The following is a 16551-nucleotide window of genomic DNA, read 5'->3' on the forward strand; positions in this document are numbered from 1 at the left end:
CACAAATCCTACCTTAACTTCCACAGTGAATGGTGGAACACAGGCATTTTCAGCTCTGCCTACAATCACCTCCTCAAGTGGGTCCCATTCATTATAGGAGGAGACGGGGCAGTCCTTAGGAACAGGATCTGTGGCCTTGTCATCAGCAGCAAAGGAGTTTCTGGAGGCTGCTGCAGCCTGGGTGCTCTGGAAAGTTCGCTGCACCCATCCTGTAAAAACTCTTCCAAGCTTCAAAGAGAAAAGAACATTATTCCGGGTTCACCTCTGCTCTATTCTGGTGATAAGCATAAAGTCACTGCACATTTATTATTCCTCTGAAGGACCTGTTTACACAGGCAAACTCCTTACCTAGGCCTTCTCTTCCCCACACCTGGAACAGTCTCCCCCCATATTTTCCCTTGAAATCGTCCTCTTAATTTCCCCCCTGGATCTCCTTTCTCCCCCCTTTCATTCCATAAGGGATTCCTAGTCAGCTCTCCCAAGTCACCATCTAACCTTTCCTGTCCACTTCATCATGTCCTAATTTATATTGCATACAGCTCTTTCCAAACAGAAGGCTCTTTGAAGGCAGGGCCTTGGTACAGCACTATACCCTTCCTGAATGCAGAATTTTTGCTGCTGCCTTGAATGTGAGTGGGAAAACCTATCCATCCCATGCTCTCCTCAGCTGGCCCTGCAGTCTGGGTTTCTGCCCTTCTTGGCTTCTCTACTATGAAAGGTTATCAATAATGGGTTTCTTATGCAAAGGAAACTGTGGTGACAGCATTTCACAAAGGACAGGGAGGAGCAGCGCCAAACCCCCTACCTACTCCTGCTCTCGGAAATACTTCACCGTCCCTGCCACATCATCTCTGGGCACTAACGAGCTGCTTTGTTTTGGGACAGCCCAGAGTTTAGAAGCTATGTCAGGACACAAATTCACATATTGAGGAGAATAAGGTGGGGTGAGAGGGAGGGTGGAGGGTTCAATGAGAATTTAAATAACGAGCCTCAAAGTGGTCACGAGAAGGTGCCACTCCTCAGGGTCGGACGCCGGCAGCCAACACCTGCCCAGCCTGCGGGGCTCTGTAAGCAGAAGGTGGGGGACTCCCGACAGCGCGGGGGGAGGAGGGGCAGCTGTTCCTCCGCCAGCTGCGGGGCGCGGTCCGAGCTATTCCTGGAGGTACCAACTATTAGCCCGCGCCCTCCCCACATTTTCCATGGCTCTCCGAGCTCCATTTTGCATTAGGGATACTGAGTCTCCAGACGCTCCGCTAGCTTCCCGGACTCCCCCCCCCGCAGCCGCCCCCATGTCCTGGGCCAGCCGCGGTCAGAGCCCTTGGAGACTGCCGGAGGCCGTGGCAGGAGGACGCGGAGCGCATCCCGCCGTCCCCCGGCCTGTCCCATCCCATCCTGGTCCTCCCGGGCGCGCGGATGTGACCCCGTCCTGCCGGGGCAGTCGAGGCAACGTCACCGAGCTTCCGAAGGGGCTCCGCAGGGCTCGGGGCGGAGGGTGGAGGAGGGAAGTACGCACCCGAGACCCGATATAGTGCACCGCCTCGGCTCCCCGGCTCCCACCGCGCAGGCACCGAACCCGCAGCATCTTCCCGAGGGCAGCTGGTCCGCGATCGCTATGGTCTCCCGCTGGGGCGGAGCGCAAGCGGCTAGCTCCCGGCCGGACGGCACACAGGCGACAAGCCTCGAACCCGCGCCTGCTCCCGGGGAGCTTTATATACACGTTCCCCACCTCGCGTCCTTCCCCCCGGCGCCGTCCATTGGCTGCCCGGAACAGGTGGTGGGGCCCCACGCGGGGCCGAAAGGTCAGGGGGCGGGCCCCGGCCCCGAATTAGGCGGCTGCGCTGGGGTCCCGGGGCCAGAGGAGCTGCGCTTTCCCTTTTTTAGCTTTTCCCAACCCCTCTGTGAGTGTCCAGTCACCGGCTGCTCTCTGCTGGACCCGGGAAAGAAAGCTTATCTGTATTTGGGGAGGAGGAGCAGCGGGAAGGATGGGATTGAGGGGCTTTGAGATGTGCCCCATGCCATCGCATTACGTTATGTCATGTTGCATTTCATGTTGTTCTGTATGCTTTATTAAAATATATTGGATAGAAACATTAGTTATACACTCTATGACATAACATTTAATTATAAAAATGTGCACAGTCCCCACTCTCTAAAACAAGTATAGACTTCCCTTTATTTTCGGGACTCTGCAAATTCTTTGGTTCTCCCAATTATAAAATCAATGCAAGCTGCCTCTGGGTACTAAACAGTATGTTATAGCCCAAGAGAGGCGAGCAGACCCTCTCAAAACCGTGTTCGCCCAGTGGCATGAGAGTAACAGAAACAGAATCCAAGAATAAGGTATGAATTATTTGGCCTTTATGTTAAACTGTGCATTTGTGTGTGTGTGTGTGTGTGTGTGTGTGTGTGTGTGATGTCTGAAAGCCTAGGCCTTTAAGTGTTGGATTTAAAGCCAGACATAACGGGTTCTTATCCACTTAATACACATGTGACTGGGAGCAAATTACAACTTCAGTTGGCATCTTTTCCCTTATCTATAAAATGAGGTGGATGGCTTCTAAGGGTCCCTTCTAGACCTCATACCACGCATGCCTAAAAGATATTTTAATTTTGCAGATGGGGGAATGAGATACAGAGAAACTGTTGGTGGACGAATGCTGATAATAAGGCCAGTGTCAGGGACAAAAGTGTTGTATAGACCTCATGATCATTTAGCTTCTTGCAGGAAATAATAATAGCTCACACTTGTTAGCACTTTCAGAAGAACTCTGTGAAGTAGTTAGTATTATTTCCATTTTTCAGGACAGGAAACTGAAGCTCAAAGAAATTAGTTAACTTACTCAAGCAAGATCAAGTATCTAAGTCTAATACCATAATGGCAGTTACGAATTTGTAATCCTGGTAATAGAAAGGTAACTAGGTGAGAAAAAATGGACAGTGCAGTTCATAACTCACTAGTATATGAAAACTAATTCAAATAGAGTTGACCTGCTGGGGGTTTTTTTTTGGGGGGGGGATTTGTTTTGTTTTGTTTTTACTAGAGTGAGGGGTGGGGAAGAAGAGTGAGGGGTGGTTTTTACTAGAGTGAGGGGAGGGACATCATTAGCCACAATTCAGATTTGTTTATAGAGTTTGTCCTTTGTCCTTATCTCATTCTACTTTGCATCAAGCTTATTTGTATATTTAGCTTATTCTTCCATTAGACTATAAACTCCTGGGCCTGTTTTGTTTTTCAATTTTTTATCCTCAGTGTCTGCACTGATAGTGCAGTATTTGCACATGAAGGGTGTTTGATGCATGTTTGTTGAATTTGAGCTTTCTGACTGCCCCACAGTATCTTGTTTGTACTTCTCTCATGACCCTTATATTCTGCCTTGTGTTAGGCATTTGTCTTATCTACATTATTAGATTGTAAGCTCCAGTCACTTTCCCTGTCCGAACCTAAAAAATGCTGTTTGCCCTTTCCATCTGCGAATGCCTGAATGTCTATATGAATTCTCCTTTAGATGTTGTTAACCCCTTGTTTAGAATGTGGGCTCCCTAGAGAGCAGGGTCTCTCTTACTTTCCTGTTTTCTTCCCCCATACTTAATGGAACAGTGCTTGACACATGGAAAACACTTAATAAATGATTTGCCATTCTCTTCATTTCAAAACTGATGGATGGTAAAATGGGGGAAATGTCAAGGGGTCAAGGGATTCTAGAATGGTAGTGAGGACTGACCTCTGATTGGTTGACCCGGGGTATCGACCTCAATGGAGAGACCCAAGTAGAGACTAATAGACTAAATAATACAGAAGTGGTGAGAGGTCATGATGATGACCAGGAGCAAATTCAGTAGGACTCTATGGGAGAGGTAGATAAGCTTAGTAGGCCATTATCAGAAAAGGAGATGATTATGAGCTCTATGGTCGGGCCATACTGATGGGTTGCTGAGACAGAGTGGAGATGAGGGTCACTATAGTTCAAGAAATTATGTACTCAGGGTGTTAGAAGGGTCATCAAATATTGACCATGCAATAACTACGGAGGATGGTGGGTCACAGATTAAAAAAGAAATTGGTGCTTGGAGGAAGAAGGAATTGAAGAAACTATCCTGGAAGTCAGTAGCCAATGTCGACCAAGATGGGGAGACAATAGAATAAAGTGATGCTGGCAGAACGATGGTTAGGGCATAGCAATGAGGGCAAGTAAAATGTCACATCCCCCTTCTTTCCCAGAGAAGGAGTGTTGTTAGGAAAAAGACAGGGTTCATTTTAGGTGAAATGGTTAAAGGAATGGTGGAGGATGTGTGGGAATTGGTTTGCAATGGAATTGGTTCCCAAGGGTGTAGTGGAAAGGGAGATAGAGGAACTCGGGTAGGGGAGTATTAGACTGGATAGGGATGGTACTCCTGGAAGAGATAGCAGCGGGGAGGGATAACAGTGTGTGATTGTTGATTAGGAAAGTGGGAGGTAGACTGGAGACACATGTTGGCAATAGGGAAGGGGGAGAGCTAAGTAAGTAGAATTCTGATCTAGGAGTGGATAGAACTAGCCAGCCCCAAGGTTGCAAAAGGAATGCTCATTTGACAGTTTGTGCCTCTGCAAAATTTGTTCCCAGGGAAGTCGGACTGGCCTGGTGGTTTTGTTCCCAGCCTCTGGTGGGTGGGCGGAGTAAGGATTGATGGCTTGTGCCCTGCCTCCACAAAAATGAACAAACAATGGAACCTTATTATAACACTATTTACTACTTTACAGATTGGGATGTACAACAGAGCACACCATGTCCCCTGAAATGTGTAGGCTCCCAGAAAGACAAGCACAAGCTTAAGACTCATGAAGGGGGAGTGAGGGAAAAGGAGAATAGTCCTAGCTTTGTACATAACAAGCTGTATGCCATTAAACAAACAAGTCACTTAACTTCCCTGAGACTCCGTTTCCTATTAGGTCAAATGGGGCTGATGACAACTTCCCTGCTGTGACGGAGTCCTTTAAGTACACAATCAGGAAGTAGAATCACAGTGTTATTAATGGAAGAGACCTCAGAAATCACTGAGTCTGATCAGGGAAGGAGCATTTATTAAGTGCTTACTATATGCCAGGCACTGTGGTAAGCCCTGGAGAGACAAAGAAAAGCAACCCCCCCCCCCAAAACCCAAAACAATGCTTTACATTCTAAAGGGGGAGATGGGAAAAAGCTGTCTAAAGCATAAAGCTCCCGAGAGGTGTCACATAGGACCTAGCTGAGTAGAGAATAGAGAGAATAGAGCTGGAAGGCACTTCAGTCCAACCTCATTTTATAGAAGAGGAAGGTTAAATGACTTGACCAAGGTCACAGAGCAATTGTGAGATATAGGACTCAAACTTGGGTTCTGACTAGACCCAGTGATTGCTCCACTGTACCAAAGAGAAAGTATTTAATAAAAACCTAATGTTGTCCATACCCCTTGACTCCTAACCAGCTAGACTTATACTTCAAGGAAGCCAATGATAAGAAGAAAATCCAAATGTACACCAAAATATCTATAGCCACACTTATTGGAATAGTAAAGAATTAGAAACAAAGTAGATGCCCATCAATTGTGAAACAGCAAAACAAACTGGTACTTGAATATAATACAGTATTACTGTGTTATGAAAAATGAATACAATGACCACAAAGAAAGATCTACATGAACTGATGCAGAGTGAAGTAAGCAGAACCAAGACAACAACGCACACAGTGACTACCAACAATGTAAACACATATACACATACAACCCCCCAAAAAAAGAATGTTGCAAAATTAGAAAGGACACGCATGGCTCCAAAGAAGGGATAGGAGTAGCTACCCCTTTGCAGAGGTGAGAGATCTACAAGTTTGGTACACTACATATATTTTCCAACTTCTTCAATATATTGACCAGTTTTGCTGATTTTTTTTCTTCTTTTTCATCTTTAAAAATATGATTTGTTACATGGGATGACTCTCTGGGAGGAAGAGGAGGAATATTTGATGATGGAAAAAAAAAGACATCAATAATAATTTTAAAGTCTAATATAATGGGGTTAGAAGATCAATCCAGGGGAGGCCAGGTGGCGCAGTGAGTAAGAGCACCAGCCCTGGAGTTGGGAGACCTGGGATCCACCTCAGATACTTAACACCCACACAAAATAACTAGCCATGTAACTTTGAGAAAGTTACTTAACCCCAATTGCTTAAAAAAAAAAAAAAGATCAATCCAATACCCCAGAGGCTTTCCTCCTATTTTTTTATTTTGCCTGGATACCTGTGAATACTTGGGCTATCCATCTGTTCCCCCGTGTATAATGCCCATCTCCCCCATGGCTAGAATGCCTTTCTTCCTCAGTGTCTTGGAACCTTTGGCTTACTTCAAGGCTCAGTTCAAAAGCTACCCTCCTTCTCCTACCCCTAGCCCCCTATCTCTTACCTAAATCACTGTGTACTCATTTTTTGTGGATTCCACATGAACATATCTGTACACATGGTGTATCACCCTCTTTGAAGGCAGGGACCATCTCACTTTTTCATTTGTATGCTCTGCAACTAGGACGTTGGCTGGCCCATAGAAAGCACTTAGTAACTGCTTGATCTATTAACCTTCAATTTCTTATCATGCCTGCCCTTGCTTGTGAACTTTATGCCCCATACTTGTCTTTACACTTTACAACAGCTTCTTCACAATGATAAGATGCATATCAATGAAATACATCATATTTATGATGAGAAAGAAGTAGACTGGTCCCATTGAAAATGAGAGACAGTAAGAGAGCCACTCAAATGCTACTGTGATGTTCTCTTTTTTTTTCTTTTTTGGAGGGGGGAAGGGAGGGCAATTGGGGTTAAGTGACTTGCCCAAGGTCACATGGCTAGTTTTTGTGTTAAGTGTCTGAGGCTGGATTTGAACTCAGGTCCTCCTGACTCCAGGGCTGGTGCTCTATTTACTGCTCTACCTAGCCACCCCTACCCTGGCATTCTCAAGATACAAAGAGGATGAGAGGAAGGCACCCAACTCTTCAATGGATAAGTCAGGATAAAATCCAGGAATAAGTGGCATGCAGGATGAGAAGACATGGAGACATTGCAATCTGCTCAAAGTAAAGTATTTAATTTTAACAGTAATAACAAAGTTCATTGCAAGCAGTAAAAAAAAAAAAAGATGAATTCTGCAAGCTATTTATATATCTGCTTGTCTTTTTTTTTAATCTCCTGCAATTTTGATTCTTCTGAGACCTCAGTTTTCCATGATTCATAGTCAAATACTAGTGTTAAAATAATAGCTTCTTAACAAATGTTTGCTTAGTTGAATGGGATCGACAATGTATTATCAGGTTTTCCTAAAATGTTACAAATCTGTTGTGATAAAAATGATTATTATTAAAAAGTCACATTCACATAGGGTCTAATGCAGGGGTGGGGAACCCCACCCTTGGTATAATGTATTCTAAAAAAAAATAATAAAAACTAGTCTAGTAGGATTTAAATAAGCCTTTTAGTTGTATCATTGATCCTTAGCATTCTCCTTTGAGGCAGAGAGGTTGTTCTCTCTGAATACATTCAGAACCACTATTCAGCGAAATATCAATTCAAATATAAGATTTTTGTTCTTTCTAAGCACAGTCATAACTAGCAATTTGGGTGCTGAGGCAAACTTCACAAAACATGACCAAGACATGCAGCATAAAATGTGCTCTCAAATCAACCTTTAAAGAAAATTTTTAAAAATCAAAATTTTAAAAAATTAAATTGAAAAATTAAAAATAATTCAATTGGAGCAGGAGGGTAACAGAGGTCCAAGGAAGCTGCCAGGATGCTGTTGCTAGCAAGTAAACCAGTTCTGAATCTTAGACTTAGAAAAATCCCATTTCAAAAAGTTTAAAGAAATAAAAGAAATTAGCTCATGAGCAAAGATTCAAAGAGGGAAGGTGGCTCAAGGGGAAATGATGGATATCAAAATAAAATTCTTATGGTGCAATTATAAATTATCTCAATGAGGAAGCAAATATTAAGATGAGGGAGCAATGGGCTTTTAAAGAGAGTGATGTGGCTCTTACCGGGAGTTTTCCCACAGGCTGAATGTCCCACAGGACATTTATATTCATAGTACCCCAGAAATAGTTACAGGCAGAAAAATGCTGGAGGAAAGCACTGCTCCCTCTTTTCCATCATCTTCATCAGCCAGCCAAGTTATCAGTTAATCAACAAATATTTATTATCTACCTACTGTGTGCCAGGCACTGGGAACTAGGAATACAGATAGAAAAAATTAAACAAGACTCTTCCCTTAAGGATCTTATGGTTACAACTGACTATCAAGCTATTACTGACAGGCCACATTCTAATTTTATCGCTCAGCCAGTAATAGGGTATGCAAGAACACTGAAATACCCTGAATTTTTATTACATGGGAGAGAAATTTAATTCAATAAATATTAAGTGTATGCTACATATATAGCACTGATGATACAAAAAAAGTAATAAGATCCCTGCCTGTATTACATTCTACTGAGGAGATAAAATGAGGAGGCAGATAAGTATAACATAAGGTAATTTGAGAAGGGAGAAAATATTAGCAAGTAGGAGTGGGAGGTAGGTCGGAGGAAGTCAGGAAAGGCTTCTAGGAGAAGGAGCCTTGAAGGAGAGTAAGAATTCTGAGAGAGGTAGATGAGAGAGTGAGTGTGTTCCAGACAAGGAGGACAGCATATGGCAGGTAGAATAGGGCACAGCTAGTAGTCCAGCCAGCAGGTCCTGGCCAGTAGTCTAAAGATGGGGAATGTCTACTGTTATTGTGAAAATGGGTTGTAGCAACAGCAGATGCTCCTAGATCCTCTTTCTTGTCTCTCCCTCCACCCTCCTCATTTCCACCTTGGGACTTCCCTGGCTTCCTTCAAGTAAATCCCACCTTTTGCAGGAAGTCTTTCCCAGTCCCCTTTATGGCTAGTGCCTTCTCTCTGAGACTACTCCCAAGCTCTCCTCTGTATATGGCGCTTGTACATAGCACTTTGTAGGTTGTCTTCCACGTCAGATTGTGAGTCCTTGAGGGCACGAATTACTTTCACTTTTCTTGTATCCCCAGGACTTAGCACAGCGTCTAGTATATGGCAAGTACTTAATAAAATACTTCTTGACTTGGCCAGATCCTCAGACTGCTTCTTCTATGTAAGGAGGGAGGTTGTGAATGAAGGAGAACTATCAGATGGGGCCCAAGAGAACCCAATTAGGAAACTGATCTCAAATGTTTTAGTGTACTTACGGTCCTGCTCTCTAGACAATCAAGGGCAAATTTTCAAAATAGTGCAGCCTGATGAAAATAGTGCCAGGAAAGATAAAGCTCAGGATTAGCTGGTGTTTGCTAAAGTGATAACAACAATGAAAATAAGGTTTGGTTTTTTTTTTGTTCGGAAGAACAAGAATGGAGTGCGATGTTAATGACACAAAGAAGGCAGGACTCAGATTAATGAAAGGATGTTTAAAATAGTAAATTTTATAGGATCATTGATTTGGAGCTGGGAGGGACCTTAGAGGTCATCTAGTGCAATCCCTTCATATTACACATGAGGAAACTGAAGCCCAGAGACATGAAGTGAGTTGCCAAAGGTGAGTGGCAGAGCCAAGATTTGAACCCAGGCTCAGAATTCAAATTTTTCCCTCTTTCCTCTACATCTTTTGAATCCTCACTCAATTCCTTTATCAACAAGTACCATCCTCAGTCTGAAAAGTGTCAAACAGACACAATTACCAAGAAACTAGAGTTCAAAATAGGTAAGGTGATAGGAAAGAAAGATTGCATATAGACAAATATCACAATTTTCAAAAATACCAACTGTGTGACTCTGGACAAATCACTTTAACTTCTCAGGGCCCTAGAGAGTTCTCTAAGACTTTTTTTTTTACTTTGAAATAGTTTTTATTTTTTCCAATTATATGTAAAGACAATTTTTAACGTTTGTTTAAAAAAATTTTTAGTTCCAAATTTCTCTCCCTCCCATCTTTCCTCCCTAAGATGGTAAGCAATTAGCTATAGGTTATATAAGTGCAATCATGTAAAACATATTTCCATATCAGTCATGCTGTGAAAGAAGAAATAGACCAAAAAAAAGAAAAAATAAAGTAAAAATAGTTATGCTTCGATATGTATTCAGATTCATTCCATCAGTCCTTTCCCTCTCATCTAGGAATTCCTTGTATCAGTGAAAACTCAGGCCTAGAAATCACATTACTGACTTCTAGAGCTTATAGTTAGTTACCTTTGGATCTTTGGATCTTTGCACAGCTAATACATTAGGGGATACTAAGGGCAGCATTGGAACAATGGACTGAATCTAAGAAGTTCATATTTTTAGACCTGGAAGATACCTTAAGAGGCCATCTAGTTCAACTCACTCTTCTTAATGTCCAGGAAACTAGGGCACAAGGTCACACAGGTGAAGAGTTAAGATACGGACTTGGGTCCTATGACAGCACATGCAACAGAACCAGGACCACTGCTCCAAGATGACGAAATGAAACAGGGCTAAATGTCCCTTACTCATGTTAAAAAACAAACAAACCCCAAACTCTAAGTACAAGACCTGGATTAATAGCAGTTCTTGTGAAAACATCCTGAGAATTATTATTTTCTGCAAGTTCAGTGATTCCAGGGTATGTTATGGCTACCAAGAAACCTCATGCTACATTACCATAATTATAGTCCAAAGGCAGAATGCCTGGAAGAATGAATGGAGTTAATAATATCACTGCATTTGTCACCAGACAGGTCTACAAAACCACCCGGCTCTGGGTGGCACGCTTAAGGGAGGGTATTGACAAGCTGGAGTGTGTCCAGAGGATGGCTGCCAGGCTTAAAAGTCCTGATGTAGTAAGGGAAGTTAAGGCTGGAGAAGACTGGGGGGAGACATAATCACTCTCTTCAAATATTTGAACTGCTATCATCTGGAAGCGGGAATTGGAAGAGGGATTTGATTTAGCCTGCATAACCAGCTCCAGGAGGGAACTAGATCCAATGAACAAATGCTGGACAAAGACTGATTTCTATTAAATATAAGGAACTTAGATAGCACAGACCTAGAACTGCAAGAGCCCTCACAGGTCATCTGGGCCCAATACGGAAGCTTAGGGCCAGGATTGTTCGGTGACTTGCCAGAGGCGTCCCAACTGACACGTATCAGTGGTGATATTTGAAACAAGGTCCTACAGGTAGGGGGAGGGATGACAAGAGAAGAGCCCTAAACTGCTCACGATGTCTGAAGAAAGCAAGAATGGCTCTTAACACACCAGGTGACTCGAGAGGCGGTGCTCTTTCTACTGTATTATGGAAGAACTACCTAATGACTGGTGATGTCCAACAATGGAACAGTCTGCCATTTTAATGAGTCCCTCCTCACTGGAAATATCAAAGCGGAGTCTAGACCCTCATATGTCAGAGATATTAGAAAAGTCCATGTGCAATGGGCAAGAATGCCCAGTGTTAGGGGTGGCTAGGTGGCACAGTGAATAGAGCACCAGCCCTGGAGACAGGAGGATCTGAATTCAAATCCGGCCTCAGACACTTAACACAAAAACTAGCTGTGTGACCTTGGGCAAGTCACTTAACCCCAATTGCCCTCCAAAAAGCAAAAAAAAAAAAGAATGCCCAGTATAACTCCAAGATATTGCTGTTGTTTTTAGTTGTGTCTGACTCTTTGTGACCTTATTTGGGGTTTTCTTGGCTGTGATCTGGAGTGGTTTGCCATCTCCTTCTCCAGCTCATTTTACAGATAAGGAAACTGAGGCAAACAGAGTTAGGTGACTAGCTCAGAGTTTTGCTCAGAGTAAGTGTGTGAGGCCGGATTTGAACTCAGGAAGATGAGTCTTCCTGACTCCAGGCCCCGCACTCTATCTACTGTGCTACCTAGCTGCTCCAACCTCTAAGATACTATGAAATTAAGAAAGTAAATCTGAGCCAGAGAGTTTTTGTTGTTTTCTCATTTCTTAGTTTTCATTTTTTTAGACTTGAATCTAGCTCATGTGGGGATTTGTCTAGAAGCAACAGATACTGTCTTCCTCCTTAAAGACTTAACTAAGTCTTAAACTTTAACTTAAGTTTAAGACTTAACTAAGTCTTAAACTTTAACTAAAGGTAGGGCCTTCTAAGCTAAGAATACCTCAGACTCTGAGATGACAGTACTGTGACCCATTATTTTTCCCACAATTCATTAATAAATTGTGAATGGATATGAATATATAATAAATCTGCGATCTCATCAGTTTGGGTATTCCCCTCCAATGATGCAAATCATAACTTGCCCCTGGGTGACTGGTATCCAGGTCCTCCATAAATTCTTGACATGGGAGTCACATACTAATGGGCAGTGCTGCTCACCACCTGTTTTTTGGGTTTTTTTTTTTACCTTTTAGAGGGCAATTGGGGTTAAGCAACTTGCCCAAGGTTACACGGCTAGTATTTTTGTGTGGGTGTTAAGTGTCTCAGGCCGAACCAAACTTGGGTCCTCCCGACTCCAGGGCTGGCGCTTTACTCACTGTGCCACCTAGCCACCCCTCACCACCTGTTTTTTTTGGCTCTTGCCAGGGGATCTGCCCTTCTTGTTGAATTTTATGTTTCTCTGATGATATATTTTATTCTGGTCCCTCTCCCAAATTCCTAATTTCTTGTCTCCAGAACCTCATTATCCTGCAAGATTCTATTAACCCTGAAATACTCTTCCTCAGTACCCTGGTCCCACCTGGTGTTCCTGTCTCCTGACTGAAGAGGATGGATTTGGTAGGGCTCTTCTCAGACCCTCCATTTAAGGAGGGTACCAGGCAGCCATCTCCTCATTTCCTAACCCCGTCATCCTCCCCCACCCATATTCCTAGACTTCATCATGGCCCCAGCCAGAGTCCCCTTTCCTTTTCAGCTTCTTTTTATGTTCTGTCTCCTCTATCACACTGTGAACTCCTGGGAGGCTTTTGCTTTTTTTTACATGCCTAGCCCTTAGCACAAGGGGCCTAGCCCATAGTGGGCATATAATGAATGTTTATTGACTAACTATATGCTGCAGCTTGCTTACACCCACTTTGTGCTTCTCCATGTGTAACATCACTGGGAAGGAGACTCCATGACCCACAAACCATAAGAAGGACATTCATGTTTTAACCTTTAAGCTTAGGGGTATTTAAAGGAGCTCTGCAGTTTCCTGAAGGCAATCCTTTTCAACCTCATCTCCTGCTCCAACTTAATTCTAGACCCAATGAGTGTGTCCTTTTCTGTCCTTATATACACATACGTGTATACATATACATACTCATGTGTATACATGCATACATGTACATATATAATAGTTCAGTTATAGACTAATATATTATACTAATGGACAAGTTCTATGAGTTGTCCATCTAACTACATGTCATAATCTGGGATTGGTACATAGAAATACTAAATATTTGTTGACTGACTAGACAATACATATTCTTCATCCACTTGGTTTATCTACATGAATGGTTAGGCCAAACTCTTTTGGGTGTTTACAGATCTCCGTGCAATGTCTCTGGGACTGATACAATTAGCACAATGTCATCTTCAAAGAGAAGTATCTGGAGGACCTCATAACCCATAGGGAATCCCTCTTAAATTTGGCTTCTGCACTGGATCTTTTTCATCACGATGGTTAAAACTTTGGCAAGCATGTCTCCCTGTTTTGTGCCTTACCTTATATTTGACTGGAAGTCATTTAACAAGGTTTTCTCTGTTGTTACATCTTTCAAGGAATCAAATAATTCTGAACATATGGATACAAAACATCTTGTTGGAAGAAAGCCTTTAAGGCAGTATCTTCATCTACCAAATCAAATGCTTTTAAAGTAAATCAACAAACAATAAGTACTATGCCCAGAACACAGTAAGCACTTAATAAAAATATTTGTTGATCAATTGTTCTCTCTGCCTCTTTGAGTCAGCCAAAAGGAATGCAGAATAATGTCAGATAAGATTTTCATGACATTTACTGAAATCAGTTACATGACCCAGTCAAAGGGTGACCTTGGACCAAGATGGAAGCACCTGGGAATCAGAAGAGAAGGAGAATTAAGAACCAGGATGAGCAGAAGGAAGAGGAGGAGAAAGAGAAGGAGATGTAGGAGAAGAGGGGAAGAGAAGGAAAAGGAGGAGGAGGAGGAGGAGGAAGCAAAGGGGGGGAGGAAAAGGATGACGGTATGATGTAATCCTTGTGGGTACCACATCAAGGCAGATTTCAGCCCCAGTATGCCTTAGTGAATGATTGCCTTGCTCAACAGATTTAACAGCTGGTGACTAATCTTTTGGCTATTAGCTTCTCTTAGATTTCCTCAACTGATCCTTAGAACAGTCTGTTGTTGGGTCTCTCCTCAATGCCTTTGCAGTTTGGTAGGATGTCCCAGAGCTGAGGAACTAGGGGCATAACCTTTAGGAGCCCAGGGTCACCGCCCTGACAGAACAAGGCATTTGATCAGAACTCTGAAAACCCCACCCCACTCTTCTCATTGAAACTTTAAAAATTTCTCAGATAAAGAAAAATAATGTTGTTAAAACTCAAAGAGAGAAAAATATCACCATATGCAGTTCACAAGATAATAAAATTAAAAGTCTTTATTTCCCCTTTCTTTAAAAAAAAAAAATACCTCCAAAACAAACAAACAAAAAAAACCCACCACCCCAGAAAGCGACCTCAGGAATGAATGATCAAGAATAAAAATGTTCCTTTAACCTAGATAAGCAGGACACAAAGGCTGTTCACACTTAAATGAAACAATAGCCTTTTCAGGGACTTTATCATTAACCTTGCTCTCAGTAACTTTTTAGGAGTTACCATTCAGACTTAAACAGATTTGTGGACAGTGTAACAGTTTCAGATCTTTTTGGTTAATGCTGTAATTTGGTACAAATGGATCCAGAATTCACCCATGAAAACCTCAATATGTAAGTGTGCATCTATATGTATGTACACAGATACATATAGATTCATGCATATATAAAATAAATTGAAGGACCATTAATTCAATTCAACAAGCAATTCATAAAGTACCTATGATAGCTGCTAGGGAATGGACCTCAAGGCCAGGAAAACTGGAGTTCTTGTTCTGCCAGTGACACATACTGTCTGTGTGACCTTGAGCAAGTTTATCTAGGACTTCGAATTGGGAAGAAGGTGCAGACCTGCCTTGGTAGAGGGACTTTCCTCACCTGGGAGTTCCCAATACTAATGAATTCACAGGTACAGTCCCTATCCCTATATACCAAGCATGATGCTAGGCCCTATGGTTATAAAAAAAAAAAATTAAACAGTCCCTGCCCTGGCAGAAATATTTCCCCTAGGCCTCAAAGAGACATAGTAAGACACCTCTAATGCCCAGAGCAACCATGGTCAGAGTGGGGAAGGCAACCAGTAAGGACTCATTAGCTCACATATCTCATAGTTTTATGTACTTTGGTCCACTGTCATATTTGTAATTTCATTGGCACAGGAACTCCCTTTACTGATGCAGATTTCAACCTCCCCACAACTTCTCATTCTGTGTGATTCCTTTAGGCGTTTTTCTACAGATTTTTCAAAGAGGATCCACCCTTCAATATCGGGAATATTGGCATTTTGGTGTCCTCCCGTGGACATTTCCTAGGTAGTTTTCTAGGTGGTATACATTGGGCATTGTGGAGGGACAGGGTGACTGTCCTCTGAATGCCCCAAGTGGATTTTGGAGTCATAGAGGCCAAACTTCGCATCTTACAGTTATCCCCCAATTCTAGAACACACTCTCTCCTCGTCATTGCTTCCTAAAATCAATCCCTAGTTTCCTTCAAAGTTCAGCTCAAATGCTGATTCAGTAACTACCTCCTATAAGAAGTCTATCTTGATTTCCTCTTCCTCTTCCCACCCCAGTGATTAGTATCCTACCCTTCTGAAAATGACTTTGTATACTTGTCAAGTTGGCTTTTCTGTATTCAGGTTACTTACTTCCATTAAAATGTAAACTCTTCAGGGTCAGGGACTTTTTCAGTCTTTGTAACCCTTGCACCTAACGTAATATCTGATATACCCTGGAAAAAGACTAATAATAGCTAGCATTTATATAGCACTCACTGTGTTCCAGGCAATGTGCTAAATGCTTTATAATTATTATCTTAGTTAAGCCTCACAACAGCCCTGGGAAGTCAGTGCTATATTATCCCCATTTTATAGACGAGGTAAACAGAGGTTAAGTGACTTGGAGTAACACAGCTAGGACATATGTGAGGCTGAATTTGAATTCAGATCTTCCTGACTTTAAGCCAGGCACTCCAACTACCCAGCCACCTAGTTAATTTTTTGAATGCATGAATGTGAGCCCTGAAGAAAGCACTGGGAGTTTTTGATGCATCTTTCGTAGCTCTTGCTCTTTCCCTATCCTATTCTGTGACAACCATCTCCAATTCCCACATTCAATATACTGACAAAAATAGTGGGAGATTTAGTGGAGGAAATCACTTCTGTCTGTCTCTTTTATTCTAATTGGCTGTCTACCTAAGGCATGAGCTCTCTCTCTCTCTCTCTCTCTCTCTCTCTCTCTCTCTCTCTCTCTC

At 42.5% G+C, this 16551-nt stretch overlaps 1 protein-coding gene across 1 annotated transcript in view; it reads right to left on the reverse strand.

The window, feature by feature from the left end:
• GATM (glycine amidinotransferase) overlaps positions 1-16551 on the reverse strand; it is a 501978-nt gene that overhangs the window by 22706 nt on the left and 462721 nt on the right. Inside the window, exons 2-3 of the mRNA XM_069105966.1 lie at positions 1514-1680; positions 13-228 (exon numbers count right to left, since the gene is read on the reverse strand). Coding sequence (XP_068962067.1) covers positions 13-228; positions 1514-1582 — 285 coding nt within the window. The 5' untranslated portion in view covers positions 1583-1680. The remainder of the gene's footprint in view (positions 1-12; positions 229-1513; positions 1681-16551) is intronic.

The sequence above is a fragment of the Petaurus breviceps genome, unplaced genomic scaffold, assembly GCF_028583685.1.
Source record: "Petaurus breviceps papuanus isolate PSGF00001 unplaced genomic scaffold, PetGlider_PUasm1.0 77, whole genome shotgun sequence".
NCBI classification, from domain to species: domain Eukaryota; kingdom Metazoa; phylum Chordata; class Mammalia; order Diprotodontia; family Petauridae; genus Petaurus; species Petaurus breviceps.